Here is an 18,801-nt window from a genome sequence, read left to right as displayed (position 1 = left end):
AATGATGTGTTTATGCAATTCACTGAAAGTCATTTTTATTGCTGCTTTTTCCAACAAAGTCATTAGGCACACACTAGTGATACATAAATGTTGCTGTATAGATTCCATTAACTAATTCCGGGTGAATTGTAATTGCCGAGTCTGATCCGTCTCTGTGCCTGCTGCCTTATTAAGACAGCCTGTGGTGGGTGAGGAATGTAATATTGACGTCCAGAGCAGACACAATCTCAGGCCCACGGGCGAAAGGAATATTAAACTAGTACCGTATTCTGCTGTCTATCTCGCCCGCCTCCTCTCTATCCACATCCCATAGCCAGTAATGAGGAAATAACATCTTCATTAGACATCTGTTTAACTGTATTAGAGGACGAGTCCTGGGGGAAACATTGGTCATGCTGTGGATGGGGAGCGTAAAGGAAGTCTGTTGGACTACAATGTGACAAATGAGATGGAGCAGAAAGGAAACAAAAAGGTCCAAAGATTGAGCGCTTTTCAACAGACAAATTTCAAATTATCCTCTGTAAATTCACAAGCAAACAGTAATAGGTATGTTCCTTATTTCCACCTGGGATGAAGATTTTATCCGAGCGCAGCAGATGTGAGAGGGAGGGGCCGCCTTGCGTCCTACAGGGAGAGGTGAGAACAAATTTCCAACAAAACAGTTCTATTCAGCTGTTTCCTTTAGACAGACGGCTCCAAAAACAACACCCCCAGCACACACGCACGCTTGCTCCTGAGATGACCCCATCAATACACACACATCCCCACCCCCATGGAAAAACTCTCCACCTGAGAGAGGGGAGTGTGTGCAATCATGGCCATATGGTGGAGGTCCTTATAAGGAGCTGGGGGTGCAGTACAAGGTAGGAAATGGCAACGTGCCCACCATCCTGTCCACTGAGCCATCAGCTGTGCCACATGGGTCAGCACTTAGCGGCAGAGCCTCTCACAGGTGTGCATTTTCTCTCAAGGGCTGTCAGGGAAACCGGCGGCCAGACACGTTTGCTTCAGCAGGCTTGTTATGTAATCATGTGATCACAGCAAAAGTGCTGATGACTGGCTGTTGCGGGGTGTTTTTCTTCTCTTTTTTTTTTCTACTGTGATGGCTGTCAGCACGCTAACGTGTCTGCTCCGGGTTTCTCAGGATAAGCTCGGGGAACGGAGAGAGAGATTCCTCTCAGGTAGCAGAGATTCAGAACAGCTTTAGCAGATAAACTGTGAAACGAGGGAGCACAGACTATCGAGCTGTCTGGATTATCCCGTTATGAAGGGTGCATTCCTCCGGAGTCTCGTGGCTGAGGTCTGCAGCACTTCACCAGCCAAATGTTTCTTTCTGTGAACTTCCATGTGCAACTGATAGTAATTATCACTACATCCAGCATCCTCAAAGGCTTGTCAGGCCTTGGTGTGCAAACATAAAAAGACATGCAATTTGGCCATCAAACCATACGATCAAACCAAGAGAACTGTAATTGACAAATCAAAGGGAGGCTAAAGTGCTACATTTAAACTTATGCAAGAGAGAGAAGTGGCTTCCAAGCTTATCAACTTACATTCCCCCCACATTAAACACAGCAATCTGGCTGACTAATTTAAACTGATACATCAAAGGCTTCTCATATTGGCTATATTCCAGATGAATTTCAAGGTCTTACAATTTATCATTTAAGAAATACTGCCTACCAGTATTAACTTCATGATATTTTGCCATATGAAAATAATAACACAAAGCAGTAATTTCATTGGGTGGAGACTTCTGAGCTGATGCGAACCAAATAAGAACTAAGAAGAAGTTCTGAAAAAGTTTACAAGAGCTACAAAGGGAGAAAAATAATAAAAGACATTTCATAACTTAACTCTGTACTTTAAGGAAACATCAGCATAGTGTCACTGCAGGGACAGAGCAGAGTTAAACATTATCAGGTGGTATTGTTGTTTCCTCTGGGGGAAAAGGCCGGGCCAGAGCTTCCCTGGGGGGCTGCAGGAAGACACTGATGTCAATGTTCCTAATATGCCCCGAGAGGGAAGTCTGGACCATCCAAAAATATTCCCCCCAGCCTTTTCTACCTCTTCAGCAAATTCTCCATCTCATTCACATCCACAGAGGTCAATCCATAGCTGACTAAAGCTTTTTGTGCACATTTTTCCATCCTGAAAACATAGATTGTATATATACCCACTTGAAGGTAAATGGTGTGACTTTTTCCTAGCGCTTAGGTCCTCACTTTCCATCAGACTCTGTTGAGTGCTGGACTTTGCAGTAACACTTTATAAAGACCTTTTGTTTAACTGTAATCAAAACCCCTTGATATTACTATCTTGTAAATATAATACAGATCGGAAGGATAGTTCCTTGGCTTGAAATGAATAAATGTCCGGTCTGGCAGAGAGCTGAGTCCAATCCTGCACTTGATTGGTTGCTCATTCAATAACAGACTAGATTCCCAGAAGGGGTGAATACGAGAACATTTCTGAAAGATTTACTATTCTCTCTTCTACGTTGTCCTGTCCTGAGTGGCTGACACTTGCAGACTTTAATTCACCTCTAAACTATGGTAAGTTAGGACATGGTCTAATACAGATGCTTGGAACCAGACCCTGGGAATCAGTCCTCCCCTACACCCGTCTCACCCTGACCTTCTGGACAAGCACACGGTGAGTACGTCAAGCACCACTACGTCGAGGAACACACGCAATTCCATTTTCCATTTCATTTCAGTATCACTGGCTCTTCACAGCCTCCACGCGTGTGCAGCAAAAAGAATTTGTCAATAGTTCGTATTCTGTACATCTGAAGTATAAAACATGCTTGGAGATGCCTGGGTAAGCACAAACTGGGACAAAAAGGTAAAACGTTAACACTAAGCTGTTCCGGTCAACCGTTCCAGATAAACGCACAGACAAAGCACTAAAGTGTAAAATACTCCTTGCATGATGGGGTCAGCACCAAGAGAAACTGTAGGATGTAGGATGGCGATGCAGAGACCACAAACTGCTCATGACTGAGCGAAGGGGGGAGCTGGTTGAAGAGAGATGAGAGGTGGGGGGGGGGGCAGAGTTACTGATCCTGTTCCTCTCAGACCCAGGAGGAAGGAAGGGGGAGATAAAAAATCGTGCCATGTCAGGATTGGGAGCATGCTGGGCGGTGGCAGGGGGGTTGGAAGGTATAGCGGAACAGCGATGGGAGGATGGGGGGTCTGCGAAAACGATAATTGTGATATACATACACATACACGCACGCTCTCAGCAGGTGGCTGATGGGTAAACAGGCAGGGTAGGACGGTGGGAGGGAGGAGGGTGGCGGGGCTCTGCTCCTGAATACTGAACAGAGGATCAGGAACACCATTACTGTCAGTCAGGGCCTGAAGATACCAGTCTCTGTCTCAGATAGCATCAGGATGCAATAAGTAAGAAAGGAAATGTTTCAAAATCCTCTCTATTTAAAAACCATTTCTTGCTTTTGAAAGTAACTTTTATGTGTGTTAGTTACCATATGATTGCACCTGAAGATGAAGCTCTGTTCAACTGCCTAAAAATCTTAGATCACATACTTTATAAAAGCTAATTATGAAAAAGAAATTACCGTAGATTAAAATGCTCTGATCTGAGGTTGTTATTGCTCACAAAGTCAGAACACAGTTATGCCTGAACTGAAAAAACAGAAACACATCAACAAAATATGGGAGCATACTAGGGCTGCACGATTAATCGTTAAAAAAATCGCGATCTCAATTCATGCTTGAACGCAATCTCATTTCCAAATGACGACGATTAAATTTTTTTTTTGATGTTTATTGTTTTTATGTTCAATGTCAGCTGTTACAAAGTTGATGCCAGTCTTTTATCAGGCACCATCCTATTTTTTGTAACGTTTACCTTTTGTATCGGCAGCTTCTTAATAGCAGCAAAAGGCAATGGGGGGTTCATCCCAGCCAGAGGAATAATTTGTTGCCTCAGAACTACAGGATCTGTTACAAGTCCCCTTTCTGAAAGGGTGTTCAACTCAGGGAGGAACAAATATTGTTCAAAATTGTTATTATTGTTTAAATTATTCAAAGGTTTGTGTAAAGAAGACAAGAGATGTTTATTGTTATTATATTTTTGTTCAGCTGTTGCAAAGTTAAAGTAATAAGTGCAATACATTTTATATTGGAAAAAAATCGTGAGAGAATCGTGATCTCAATTCTAAGCAAAAAAATCGTGATTCTCATTTTGTCCAGAATCGTGCAGCCCTAGAGCATACGGTATACAGCACAAAGTAGGCAAATATTTTCCATACTTGCAGACAGTTAGGCAGAGGCACCCACAAGCTGCAGCACCCAGGAGGCTACACATCAGGTTGACGCTGTGGGCCGGAGAGAATGAGGGCAGTAGACACATCGCAAAGCGAGCCAGAAGGGTGAAGACAGGATATCCTGGAGGATGAGCCACCTAAGAAAGCAATGACACACTCAGAAACCTACATAGCAAATATAATCCCAGATACAGTCCCAGTCGTGTTACACGTTGTTTTGCTGTATATTCTGTAGATGCCAACCGTGGTATGATACTACACATAATGTTTTTATGGTGGACATCTCTTAGAGAGTCAGACACATCCTGCCAAGGCTGTCTGAAAGCTAGTTTTGTTATGATACAACATCCCTCTTCTCCTTCTCACTTCTTTTCCTCTGGCCTCTTCCCAAGGACAACGCAGCTCCCTAGAGCCCATGGTAAAGCACGTGGTGCCCGCCAGCTTCAGCCCTAAAACCACCTCAGAGCAGCAGCCGCTCTCGCCTGGGGGATCTCGGCAATCACAGCAATTAGCTGCTAAGTCTCCTCCACCCAGATAAGGGCTCAGTCATTAAACACAGGCTCATTCTCTGGCAGTGATAACATGAGCTATTCAGGAAGGGAGAAGGGGCAGCTCTTCAAATGAACATCAAGCAGAAAGGTGAAAGAGTGATTAGTTCACCAGTCACCTCAAACACAAAAAGGTCACTATTGGTGAACTCGGGAATGCAAAGGAATTCACATCAGGAGACTGAAAATGTCAAAGGGACTAAACAAGAAGAAAATGAGAATGAGAAACCAAAGTGGAATGTCTGGTGAAGTAAACTGAAGCATCAAAGAGGTGGGTAATGAGACTTAAAGCGAAAAATAAAGAAAAAAACAAACAATTGTTTGGTGCATGTTGGTGCAAAAAAACACTGCAGTTAAGACAAGTGGAAAGATTTGCAGCCGAAGGACAGCTGAGGGATACAGGCCACAGGGAACAAAGTGGACCAGAACTCTGGAGCTCTGGGGATCTGAAGGGGAGGGGGCAGCTGCCTGGGGCCGAGGGATGGCCTGCAAGGCCCTGGGGAGGCCTGCGAGGCAGACAGGCAGGCCACACGGACTGCAGCACTAACGGCAGGATTACTGGCATAGTGACACCGACACAGCCTCCCTAAAAGGATCACAGCGGCGTAATAAACTTTATTAAATAATAAAACTTATTATAACTGTTAACCCGATTTAGTTCATTCTTTGCGGCTTACACACACACACAAAAAAAAGAGGGTTGGATATAATAAGCCTTATACCGTACATAAGGCAAAGCCTACAAAAGCCATCGCCTTACCATTGACTTTAATTGGATTTGAAAAACGGGTTGCAAATTATAGCATTCTCTACTTGCAACTTAGTAAAATAAGTGTACAGAAAAGAAGCGAAAAAACCTGTGGACTGAAAGTAAATTAATCTGCTTTCTGCCCATGCTTAATTAAACTTCCTTAATGCTTATAAGAGTTAATGAGTGAATTGATTAAACAATACAGCTAATACTTACCCCTAGCTCACATGCAGTGGTGATCAGCTCTCCTGTGGAAAAGAATAGGGGAGGAAATTAATGTAAACCCAATAATTATTATTAAGAGGCAAGTCTGCTCCCAAAGTTTTCCCAAATCAAATACTTGCACTGGGGTTTTGCATTAATTTGCCAGGATCAAAACCTGCAAATCTTCCCAGTGTGACATTTCCTAAGCGGCACGCTCATTCTCTTCATCTTTCGCTTCTCCCCTGATGCCTCCCTCCCATCTCCAGCATATACACACAGATATAAATACGCACACACACACACACACACACAAACCATTAGACACCCTCTCCAATGCTCTGTCACACAAAGACACGCATATGGTGATCTGAGAATAATACTTCCAGTCCCATCCTCCCCATGCATCAGGGTCCTTTCCCTTCCTCTTTCTTCTGTGCTCTACATGTCTCTCTGCTGCTCCCACACTCCCAGTGTCTCAGTGTCTCCTTTAGTCCGTTGGGCACAAACAGAAAAGCTACGTCGGTGACAGTCACAGAATGAGGTAAGCTGCAAAAATAAGAGCCAGCTGCACAATTTTTTGACAAGCTCTGTGTGAGGCGCACCACAAAGTGAAAAGAAAACCCCTAAAAGCTATTTGAGGAAGCTTTAATGTATCTGGGCACAAACCCATTTATGCCACTATACACCCAAAGCGTTTCAAATTATACTGATTTCTCACCCAATGTTTGCATCTCCCACTCATGAAAATTGAAATTTGGTTCAGATTAAACGACATTGATAATTGCAAGGGGATCAACACAGCTCCCTCTACTGGCGTTAGATGGGTAGTCCTGCCCTCTTCAAATACAAACACAATCAAATGTTGGTCTTGTTTCCTGCATCAGTGCAGATTGGATAAAGAGTCCATTCAATTCAATTCAGTTCAATTATTTGGGAAGGGACAGTGTACATTCATATACATTTAGAATTAAAAATGCAAATGCACCCAATTTTAGCTACAGAGCTAGTTTCCATTGGCAGTCCCCCGGCTAAAAATATAAAATATAAAAGATTTTTATAAGGTGTATAATCCATCAAGTAATGAGAATAGTTTATGTTATTTATAAAACAAAAAATATTGTATTAAAAGTATGCATGTTCAAATTACTTGCTCTTGAGTGTAACATATCACAGAGGTTCCTAATAAATTAAACATTCAAAATAGAAAGGCTATAAACAGAGTCGCCTATTTTAAATTCAAGTATCTATAAATGTTTTAACGTCTTAAAAATATACACTTGAAAAGCAGCAGCACAGGCCACAACTATAAACTATTTCAGAACATAATAGCTGAATTTTACATGGCTGTTGCTGCCTCACATGTTTTGCTGATACTGGGAGTTATGATGCCTAAAATTCTGCCACATGAGGAGTCCCAATGCTTATCAGTCTAATGGACCATGAAGTCAGAACTCCTCCACCTGCAAATGTTTTCACAACTCCATTTCACCTGGCATGAGCCGCCAGCTACCTTCCATCATTTTACATCACACTTTCTCATCCCTCATCGGTTTCTCAATTTCACTCATTTTCCCTCAGTATTGGCACACATTTACCCCATTCATCACAGAAACTAGTATTAAGCCAAAACATTCATCTTAGTGCCACTGAGATGGAGTTCTGCTGCCCCAATACTAAAAAGGGAAAATATCGACTCAACGGGGTAGCAGCACGGGTGCCAAGAGTCTTTGTGATTGTAGAGCATGGGCACCCACATCAGTCTTCCCATAATCCCCATCATTTCCACACTTCACATTCCTAGACAACAGCGTACCCGCGGGGCTGCGCTCAAGCTTCTCCAGGGCACATCACACCTAAAGAGATTAGGACACAGAGACGGAGACCTGGAGAATTCAGAAGGGTGTTCAGCTGGCACTATCAGAGTGGGCATCCTGCACCATCCCTAAACACTGTGGAGAAAGGGCTGGCCATTTTTTCAAAGACCCTGCTACACGGCAGAACAACCAGCAGGGCTAGTCGGCACTCCAATTGCCTGCTCTCTCCTCAACTCGCTGCAATCTGGCAGAGCTATGCTTTCATTCAGCAAAATACATTTCCTTTTGCAACTTGCATGCCTGAGAAGTGCAAACCTAACAAGCAGAGTCTTTATGCTCTCAAGTCCTCATTTGGAAGTTTGTCACCTTGCTTTTACCTCCAAACACTGTAGTTGTGCAGACATCCCCTCACAAACTTCACCTCAAGCATGTTGGAAAACACACTGGCCACACACTCAGAAATACACAATGGCAAAGGTATTTGGGCCCAGTGTTGATTATTGTTAAAGAGAAGTGGATGTTAAATTTTGTGAATTTATTAGTATTGACCGAAAAAAATTACATCACGGATACAAGCGGGCTTCCTCCAGCGAGTGTATGGGCTCTCGCTTAGAGATAGGGTGAGAAGCTTGGTCATCTGGGAGGGGCTCTGAGTAGAGCCACTGCTCCTCTGCACCGATAGGAGCCAGATCATGTCTCAGTTCCGGGCATGTCCCACTAGGAAGAGACCCCAAGGAAGACCCAGGACACTCTGGATGGACTATGTCTCTCCACTGGCCTGGGAATGTCCTGGGATCCCCCCCAGATGAGCTGGATGAAGTGGCCGGCGAGAGGGGGGTTTTGGGCTTCAGCTGCCCCCGTGAACCGACCTCAGATAAGCAGAGGAAAGTGGATGGATTTTAAATGTATGCTTCCACACTAATGCATTTAAAAAAAACAAAAACAATATATTTTGTCAGTAAATGGCTGTCAAAATGATTTTGTTCTGTCTAAATGCCAGTCTGAAAAATAAGAGGAAATGAATGCAAAAAGTTATTTAGAAATAGGTCGAAACAACACTTTGGAAATTACCAGTAATAAATATATAACTAATGTGAAATTTTGATGAATTTTGTAGAACGTAAGCCGGTTTTATATTTTTCAAGAATATTTTCTTAGATATACCTGTGTTTGTAATATTCATTCACAGGCAGTACTGGAGTTGAGGGGGGATGAGGGGGGATGGCATCACCCCTGAAATAAAAACGGTCAAAATCATCCCCCCTGTAAAACTACTACCCCCCCCTTTCCATCCCTTATGTCATTTCATCAATGAATGTTGTATTACTGCTATTTCAACATTTAGAGTCATCACCAGAAAAATAACTTATTTGACAATTTTCACCTGTTTCAAGTAAATTTTCACTTGAAATAAGTAGAAAAATCTGCCAGTGGGACAAGATTTATCTTCTTATTACAAGCAAAAAAATCTTGTTCCACTGGCAGATTTTTCTACTTATTTCAAGTGAAAATCTACTTGAAACAGGTGGAAATTGTTGTTTTTTCCAGTGATGAGTCTTGTTTTAAGTGTAATGAGATTTCTTTTACTAAAATGAGACATTTTAACTAGAAATAGGACAAATATTCTTATTTTGAGTTTTTGCAGTGATCCATTTTACTTATCCTGTGAAGGACAGAGTCATATTGATAAGTTCAGAAAACTGTTTTTTATTGTTGTGTTTTGATGTATTGGATGTAAGCCCAGTGGATATTTAAAGCTTACAGAAGGCTGCATTTAACTGCTGCTATGTCATTCCTGCAGTATTTCTGCAGGTGTTTTGGTCAGTGCTATTATTTGTAATATATTATATTATTTGTAATCAGCACAAATTATCTGTCCCCATATGATAAATCCACCATGCCCCCTGATTTTTTTTTACAACTCGATTACTGTTCACAGGCATGAAGCAGACATGGTAAAGGACTGCTGGATTCTCATTTACAGGATCTTTAAAACAGCATAATTTACTAGGGAGAGTCAATTATTTAGAATATGGCCCTAAAAATTCAGGAAAGTTTTTTGTTTAACTTTCCTTTTTTCATTTTTCTTCTCTTTCCTCTGTAAGCGCCTGGAGCTGCAGCACCACGGACAGCGCCACCATGACGAGCCGCCCCCTGATTGGCTGAGCGGCATCAGAACAAAATCACGTGACCGGATAAGTATTAGCTTGCCTGCTAACACCCGGCTAACACCAACCTGAGTCTCCACCAGGGACAGTCCTCTGCACACAGGGCACATACAGGGCAGAAACACCGGCGACCGTAGTGCCGGCCACTATCCAACTCGTCCTTTGTTCCGAAGTCATTTGTATAAACGCGAAGATCCCGATAAACGTTATTGAAACTTGGCTGAACTAGCGAGCTCACGTTAGCAGCGCATGCCGATGACGGTAAATGGAAATGTAATTTACTACTTATCTATGAACATAAATCAGACCAAGCTGGAGTAAAGTCAAAATTACAGCAAATGATAACTTTCCGGATTCATTTTTGCAAGCGTGAGACCGAGTTTGTTAAAAAAAGAAGCTTTTGATTTTTGATTCCCCGTTTCCCGGTAGTAGTGACCAAATCCACGCCGGAGACGAAAACTCGCGATATTTCCGGCGCAGGCGCCTCAAGAAGAGGTGCAGAATGTTTTGATATATTGTAGCTAAAATATATACAGTAATATACATTTCGATCTTGAGTAAATCTGCCTCGGACATGTTTCCAGTGCCAGGTCCACCGTGTTTCTGGATATACAGCCTGCAGGGTCTGCTCCAACTCACACGTGGACCTTCTGTTTTCTTTTCAAAGTCAGTAATATAGCTGTTATTAAAAGTTACAATTACTTATTGGCAGTACTCGAGTTGTAAAAAAAAATCAGGGGGGATGGTGGATTTTATCATATGGGGACAGATCATTTGTGCTGATTACAAATAATATAATATATTACAAATAATAGCACTGACCAAAACACCTGCAGAAATACTGCAGGAATGACATAGCAGCAGTTAAATGCAGCCTTCTGTAAGCTTTAAATATCCACTGGGATTACATCAAATACATCAAAACACAACAATAAAAAACAGTTTTCTGAACTTATCAATATGATTCTGTCCTTCACAGGATAAGTAAAATGGATCACTGCAAAAACTCAAAATAAGAATATTTGTCCTATTTCTAGTTAAAATGTCTTTTAGTAAAAAAAATCTTATTACACTTAAAACAAGACTCATCACTGGAAAAAACAACAATTTTCACCTGTTTCAAGTAGATTTTCACTTGAAATAAGTAGAAAAATCACAATCAAGTGAAAATTTACTTGAAACAGGTGAAAATTGTCAATTAAGTTATTTTTCTGGTGATGACTTTAAATGTTGAAATAGCAGTAAAACCACATTCATTGATGAAATGACATAAGGGATGGCAGTTTTACAGGGGGGGTGATTTTGACCGTTTTTATTTCAGGGGGGATGACATCCCCCCTCAACTCCAGTACTGGCTGTAATTCCTGACAGCCTGCAGGGTCTGCTCCAACTCACATGTGGGCCTTCTGTTTTCTTTTCAAAGTCAGTAAATATAACTGTTATTAAAAGTTACAATTACTTATTAGTAATCATTTATTCAATTTTTATCAGGTGGCGGTGACCTATTTTACATGTATGCAGTTCAAAACATATTTCATTAGACAATGTCTCATTTGTGTTTCAAAATATTTAAAAATAAATAATTAAAAAATGAGGGCAGCACGGTGGCTTAGTGGTTAGCACTGTTGCCTCACAGCAAGAAGGTCCCCGGTTCGACTCCCAGGCCCGGCAGGGGCCTTTCTGTGTGGAGTTTGCATGTTCTCCCCGTGCTTGCGTGGGTTTTCTCCGGGTACTCCGGCTTCCTCCCACAGTCCAAGAACATGCATATTAGGTTAATTGGTGATTCTAAATTGCCCGTAGGTGTGAGCGTGAGTGTGATTGTGAGCATGGTTTGTGTGTCTATATGTGGCCCTGCGATGGACTGGTGACCTGTCCAGGGTGTAACCCCCGCTTCTCACCTAAAATAAGCTGGGATAGGCTCCAGCAGACCCCCGTGACCCCGCAAGGGATAAAGCGGGTAAGATAATGAATGAATGAATGAATGAATTAAAAGTTGGTAAAAGTTGGTATGTGTAACATTCATGAGATTTTTGCCAAGCTCCTAAAACTTAATGAGAAATATCCAAAGACATTCAAGTTACTCTCCAAGGTCGAGATATACCATTGTATGATTCATCTGTCACTTCTTGGACATGGAAGATGCATTGTTTTGTATTGAAGGTGACTCCAATACATGAAAAATATAAACAAGCCAGACTGGAATTCAGTAAGATGCACGTCAAACGGCCACACAGTTTCTAGAAGAATGTCCTTTGGACTTTTTGGCAAGTCACACTAGCTCTACTGTCATGTACAAGACACAATAAGTCTCAAGACTATCAAACCCTCCTGGAGTGACACATAAAGCCCAGTCAGGAAACTGAGCCTTAGTTGCAGGTTATAGGTCCTCCAGAGGGACAGTGACCCGATTCAGACAGTCAAAAGCACTCAAGAAAAGGGTGATTGTTAAAAAGAAAAAGGGGACGGTTCCTAAATGGCTCTCTATAACCCTTGATCGTAATCCTATTTATAATTTGTGAAGAAAATAGTCTGCAGGCACACCGTTGAAACATTGATACGTATGTGTACATATACTGTATAGCAGACAGATTGAAAAGTGGAACGAAATCTGTTATCCCTAAAAACCAGACTCAGCATCGCATCACCCTTCACAGTTGGTTGGTCGTAGGCTTGAAGTGACGTATGCGCTTCTGGGTTTTAACTGTTGCTCTGTATAATTGTTTCCTCATTGGACTGTGCTCTCAAAAAGAATCAGCTGAATGATAACCATAGCTGTAGTTCAACACACAGGGGGTGTTGAGTGCCAAGTAGATCAAAACTCAACAACAGCCTGTTTTATCCTAATTAGTGCCTTTAAAGAGTCCTACCTTTTGAAAATGATTTACTTCACAAACAACATATATTAGAAGAAAATAGAGGCTGGTACACAATTAAATGTACAGAACGGTATGAGATTATACTTGCAGAAAGATACGTGAACTGTTAAATGTCTCACATGTGTCTATATTTCACAGGTTGAGGGGTGACTGTAATAAAGAAATTGCCCTATTGAACTGATAATAATCCCGGCCCGTCATAAATGAGTCTGATCCTTCAGTAAATTGAGCCCTTGGTGAGGTGGAGTGGTGTCAGCACCTAACCAACTCTCAGATGGCTCTATAATCCTCCCCTCCCTCTCACCACCACCCTCACAGTCTAATCAGTCTTGAACACACACATAACACTCACACCCATCTGACACACACAAACCAAAGTACTCACCCTTCCTCATGCTGGGGCTCAGCCATCTCTTCAGTGTGATGTCACTGCTAATCCAAGCTCAGTTATCCGTTGGGCTGCGGTGCTGGCAGAGGGATGTGTGGCGGAGATGGAGGGAAATTGGGGAGGTAGATGCGGGAGGGGGAGGGAGGGTAATCAGGCAGATCATAAAGTCTTCCCTCCCAAGCCACTGTTTTCCTTACCCCCTGCTACGTACAAAACTGTACAGTATATGAGTGCTTGGCAGAGTGTTAGGGAAGATACATAGTGGAGTTGTGATAGGGAAGATAAAGCACAGACACCGAGGCCCGTAGCTCTTATTTGAGGCACATAAGAATCATTAGAGAGCCTGCTGGATTAAACACATCCTCTAAGCCCCCCACCTCATGGATCCACAAAATACAAGGCCTTTTTATTGACAGCTTGTCCAGAGAGAGGAATTACCCTCGTGGCTGGGGCTCTTTTTTCCATATTGCACGCCATGCTATTAACAAACATTAGTTGACTGTTATTGCAGTGGTATTAAATTCACTATCTTTTCAGATTGCGTGTGAGGTCCGTGATTATTAATATGCATGTTTGTGTGCCAGTGTGTGTGATTAGAGAGTTCTAATGTTCCAGCTCTGGGGATTTGCACCATAAGATAAGAAAGAGCATTAATGGTGAATTGTGACGGTCCAGTGGAGCAAAACTGTTATTGAAATGCACATATGTCTCCTCTGCTGAGATTTTTTTTTAATGCTAAAAGTCAACATATTGTCTCCTATTTTTGTTGCAGATGTTTTTTTTAAGCGGGTGCCTCACAGACAGGAACAGCAGAGCCATGCATGAGTGACTGGCTTACAAGACCACTGACTGAAATTCCATCTATTTGATTTTGTATTTTCCTCACTTGCTACGTATCTGTTTTAATCTTACCTTAAGCATCCTTGAAATGAGGTGTAATCCAGTTAAGCCCTTTTGAATCTGCTTCACAGCCATATTACACCCATTCATCGCCCCATAAACATTCTCCACTTAACAGCTGCACAATGACATGGTCCACAAGCCAAAGTGTTCAGACTGCAGTCAATCCCAAAATATTAAACATGCAATACCAGCGCCTGCAAAAGAGTAACAATGTTTAACTGACTTTCTAGCTATAAATTCATCCATGCATCCCTTTTCTATGCTCAGACTATTCTTTTTAGAGATAACATGCCTAGTAAAGCTGTCCTCAGGTGAGAAAGAAGGTACACCCTGGTGCTTCACAGAGACAAACCAGACAACCTACCAAACACTCCTACTCACTTCTACAGACCATTTAGAATCACCGATCAACCAAACATGCATGTGTCTGAGCTGTAGGAGAGAGCCGGAGTGCCTGACTGACTTTCCCTGGGTTATAGACAGTTTAAATCAATCACGAGCAAACACACACTTCAGATTCCTGTAAGTTACAATAATATCTTTATTTGGTCCGGCTCCATTTTATACTTTAGAAGGTCAAGGAAAATCAATAGAAAGTTTTTCTGAATGATCACATTCATTCAATCTTTTCTGGGCACCGTTCCGCTCTGTTGGGAGAGGGCAGGAAATAGTTGCATGCATGAAAATGCTGTGACTCGCAGAATCATGGGCCACGGATATCATCTGTGTAAGATCTTGAACTCTCCAACAATGTTCTCCACTACTATCAGTTACAAGAACAATGCCTTCCCTCCTGTCCAGTCAAAGACCATCGGAGACAGAATATAAACCAGAAATACCAGAAATACAAATGCAGAATTATACTTTTTCAAAGCTGAAGCTAAAATAGTCTCACTTTTTGTCCACCTAAGCAAAAAAAATTCCTTACTGTGAAATTACTGATTATCAAAATTCTTCAAGAAAACAAATCTATTGAACTTGTTTTAAGAGCATGTGCTAATGTTATTGAATGACTAAATATTCATGTCCGAAATCACGTGACATTCAGTCCACAGTGAAGATTACCATTTTCATTTTTCACAACTAGACAAATAAGCAAGCTAAGATGACTGATTCCAAAACCAAAAGTGTGGAAATTGTGTGTGTTTTTGCACACATCTGCTGAATCTGGGGTTTGTCTTATTTGTTTGCTAAAAGCCAGAGCCGGATTAACGGAGAGGCAGAGTAGGCACGTGCCTAGGGCCCGACAGGGGGGGGGGCCCAGACAGAGGGGAGAAAAAAAAAAAAAAAAAAAAAAATTTTTTTTTTTTTTTTTTTTTTTTTTTTTTTTGTCTGCACACATATTAATGGTTGATAACATGCCGGTAAAAACCTAAGGCATATATATATGTGCATTATTACTATATTTAGTATACATACATATATATATACGCATACATACGCACAGGGCCGCCGCAAGGGATGTGCGAACCGTGCGACCGCACGGGGCCTGGCGACCGCACGGGGCCTGGCGACCGCACGGGGCCTGGCGACCGCACGGGGCCTGGCGACCGCACGGGGCCTGGCGACCGCACGGGGCCTGGCGCCCCAAGGGGCCTGGCGCCCCAAGGGGCCTGGCGCTATGGGCCGTTTTTTTTCCCCTATTTTTTTTTTTTTTCTTTATAAATATCAACAGTCACGTTCCATTACAGACCTAAATGTGTACTAGTCTGTGCATATCAATAAATATATGTGCAATGATGACGCGTGTCTGTTGTTCAATCCAATGATCAGACCAAGCGCAGACACAAGCTGCTCTGATCCAGACGGGTGGAGGTGGAACAAACTGTCACACAATGTCGAGAAAACGAGACAGATTCAGGAAATTTCCATCAGGGGATGAAAAAAGAAAAAAACTAAAGACAATGGAAGAGTTTAATGCCTCTCTGAAAGGCACGTTTGATTAATTTGTTACAAAAATCACCGATCCGCTCGGGTCTCAAGCAGCCGTGGGGCCCCGCGTCGAGGTAAGCCCAGATGATGATGAGGCAGGGGAAGGTATCCAGTATTTTGCTAATTGGAGAGTTAAAATTGCGCATAGAGACACCAGATCCGACCCGAAAAACCCAAAAATTTCGCGCGCGCTCGCTACGCTCACGCGCGAGGGCCACCCTGGCTATTTCACACAGGGCCTCGCAAATCTCTCTAACGGCTCTGCATACGCATACACATACATACATATACACATACAGACATACATACTACAGCACACTTTGTCTTACTGCAAATTGTATTGGTCTTTGTAGATTTGACTTCTTATTTAACTATTCAATTTAATCAACACATTTAATTAAGATTTTCTGCAAAATGCTCACAATCGATAAGATAAGGATAATTTAATAGCATTTAATAGAGCATTGTAATAACGTATAAATAATAAAAATCTAAAAATAGTCTGATAGACTGTTTAATATACAACACATGACTTATTTTGGAATACAAAGAACCAACTTGACTATGACTTTGCTATGTAAAATGTGAATTAAGTTTTATTAGTAACTTTGGTAAGTTTAAGATTTCATAAATAACATCGATGGAGGGGGGCCCGAAAATCACAGTCTGCCTAGTGTAGTCCATTTATTTAATCCGGCTCTGCTAAAAGCCCATTTCTACAGGTTAGCCTTTTCTTGTTTAAATGTTTATTTTGGCAGACGCATGTTTGAATATGTTGGCTTTATAATTAATGAAGCCCTTTGTAACTTTCTGTTTTTAAAGCTACTACACAAATAACTGATCATGTAGCGAGGCCTTGAACCAGTGAATACGTCTTCAGACAGATTAACTTTCCTCTGTGATCCCGTTCTCATTACGACAAGCAGGGGACTCAAACACACATAATAACAGGGCTGACTGCTGTTCCTTTGTAACATGTGGCTACCTAAATGATCCTAAATAAGATAGATGACAAGGATATGGTAAATCGTAATCGGTGTTTTGCACAATGGAACATAATAGTCTGCGGAGAACAAGGGACGGCACACAGAGCTCACGTCTGCGTCGCCCGGAGCAGCGCACCTAGTCGAGAGCAATTAAAATGAGAGGATTCAATTTTGTCAAACACCAGGAACCTGAGATAAATCTTGTATCTAATTTTCCAGCAGAGGACACTCCCTCGTGTTGGTGCTGTCATGTTTGTTATGGTGTTTTTGAGACACAGCTGGCTACTGACAGTCGCCCCATTCCCCCCAAAAAAGCCAGCTAATCCCGAGCATTTTGGCGCGGGACCCAGGGGTGGAGGACACGCGGAGTTGGGTGAAACTGTGGAGAAAAAGATGGACTCAGACACGAACATTTTGCCAGAGTGGGTAGTGGGGGGTGGGGGGGGACTGCTCATCACCGCATGGTTTCCATGTGGGAGCAATCCACTTACTTGAACTGATAAAGATTTAATTAACACAAGACTCTGCAATTACTCCATAATTAAAGTAATTTGTGCTCTTGTTTGGATACAGGCAAGACGCCACATGCGCATCGTGGAGCAGAGGAGGGAAGCGACGCGAGGAGCTCAGGGAGCCCAACTCTGCCCCACTTTCATGTTGGATTTTCCAAAACTATTTTCCTTGCATCTTTTTTTCTTTCATTTCCATGAAATATTTGTATGAGTTCCTCTTTAGCCTGTTTGTTTTCCTCTTATTTGACACCTCATTTGTTATTCATTGAGAAAGTATTAAGCTGAGTAAAAAGTATAATCACAAGCAACATGAAATAGTAAATAGGCCTGATAGAATCATAATCCTCTTCAAACCGCACTGCATCCAGCTTGGAGTTGTGCTACCGAGCTGTCTGCAAGTGAAGGCGGTAAAATGCAAAAAACCTGTCATGATTTGTAAGTAAAACTGAGTCTGGGTGAGATATTTTACCTTAAAATGGAATAAAGAAGGATGGACTGCACTTCATATAAGGCATCAGTGCCATTGTGATGAAAAATAATTAAATAAATGGGGACTAACCACATGACACAGAAACAGTGAGGAATCAACAACCACGCTGTGGCAGTCTAATTTGCCTGAAGATTAAAAAAAAAAAAACACAGACACAACTGCCAAGATTATGATTAATGAACCAAGGCTGCACAAGGTTGCATGTGCTCTCACCTAATTTTACAGGAGGAGAAGAGCACTATCTGTTTTTTACAGATGATGATCTGCATAGAATTTGCTTCAGCTACACGCTGGTTAATTGAGGTAAATATCACAGCCTTCAACTTGCCAGTGAACATGTCCCACTGATAGCTTGGCACACAGCCTGCAGCCACCTGTGGCATTTCTCGTGTTAGGGCTCAGGGCAAGCAGGCTGCAAATAAACACACTAACCGACTGAAACCTTTGTTTTCTGCTGTTTATTGTATTTCAACCTACATTTTGCTTGATATTTTTGATGTTTTGCAGTTTCAGAAAAACACTTCAACGGCTCTTTAACTATTATGAGAATAGGCCGTTGTTTAAAAAGTCTTCTGAAACCTGAGGGTTTCCTTTAAAACTTGAAGTTATAATTTTTTTCTCAACGTCTGAGGAAAATACAAGAATAACCATTTGGGGAGTTGAATCTTCTGCTTGACTTTTAAACTACTAGCTGTGTAAGAAGAGTCAGATATTTTAGGATGTCTTCAACATGCTCGAAAGATAAAATCAGACATATGTCTAGACGTATGAGAACATAGAAACTCCAGGAGAGAAAAGGCCCTGGCTGGGATTTGAACCAGGATCCTTTTTGCTGTGAGCCAACATTGCTAACCCAGTAATGTTTCTGTGACATTAGAGAACTGCAAAATACTTGATGGGCAATTAAACAGTGGTTCTTGAATCAATGAGCTATA

The 18,801-nt window shown here is 41.9% G+C and overlaps 1 protein-coding gene across 2 annotated transcripts in view; it reads right to left on the bottom strand.

Moving 5' to 3' along the window:
* Positions 1 to 10,179, bottom strand: part of tmem260 (transmembrane protein 260) — a 32,503-nt gene extending 22,324 nt beyond the window's left edge. For both annotated transcript variants that reach the window (XM_061744440.1, XM_061744441.1), the window contains exons 1-3: positions 9,848 to 10,179; positions 5,810 to 5,841; positions 4,280 to 4,431 (exon numbers count right to left, since the gene is read on the bottom strand). In XM_061744440.1, the coding sequence (XP_061600424.1) occupies positions 4,280 to 4,431; positions 5,810 to 5,841; positions 9,848 to 9,956 (293 nt within the window). In that variant the 5' untranslated portion in view covers positions 9,957 to 10,179. The remainder of the gene's footprint in view (positions 1 to 4,279; positions 4,432 to 5,809; positions 5,842 to 9,847) is intronic.
* Positions 10,180 to 18,801: the final 8,622 nt, after the last annotated feature.

Source organism: Cololabis saira, chromosome 16, assembly GCF_033807715.1.
Source record: "Cololabis saira isolate AMF1-May2022 chromosome 16, fColSai1.1, whole genome shotgun sequence".
Lineage (NCBI taxonomy): Eukaryota > Metazoa > Chordata > Actinopteri > Beloniformes > Belonidae > Cololabis > Cololabis saira.
The sequence above is the reverse complement of the archived record's forward strand: the minus strand, read 5'-3'. Positions and strand labels throughout refer to the sequence as shown.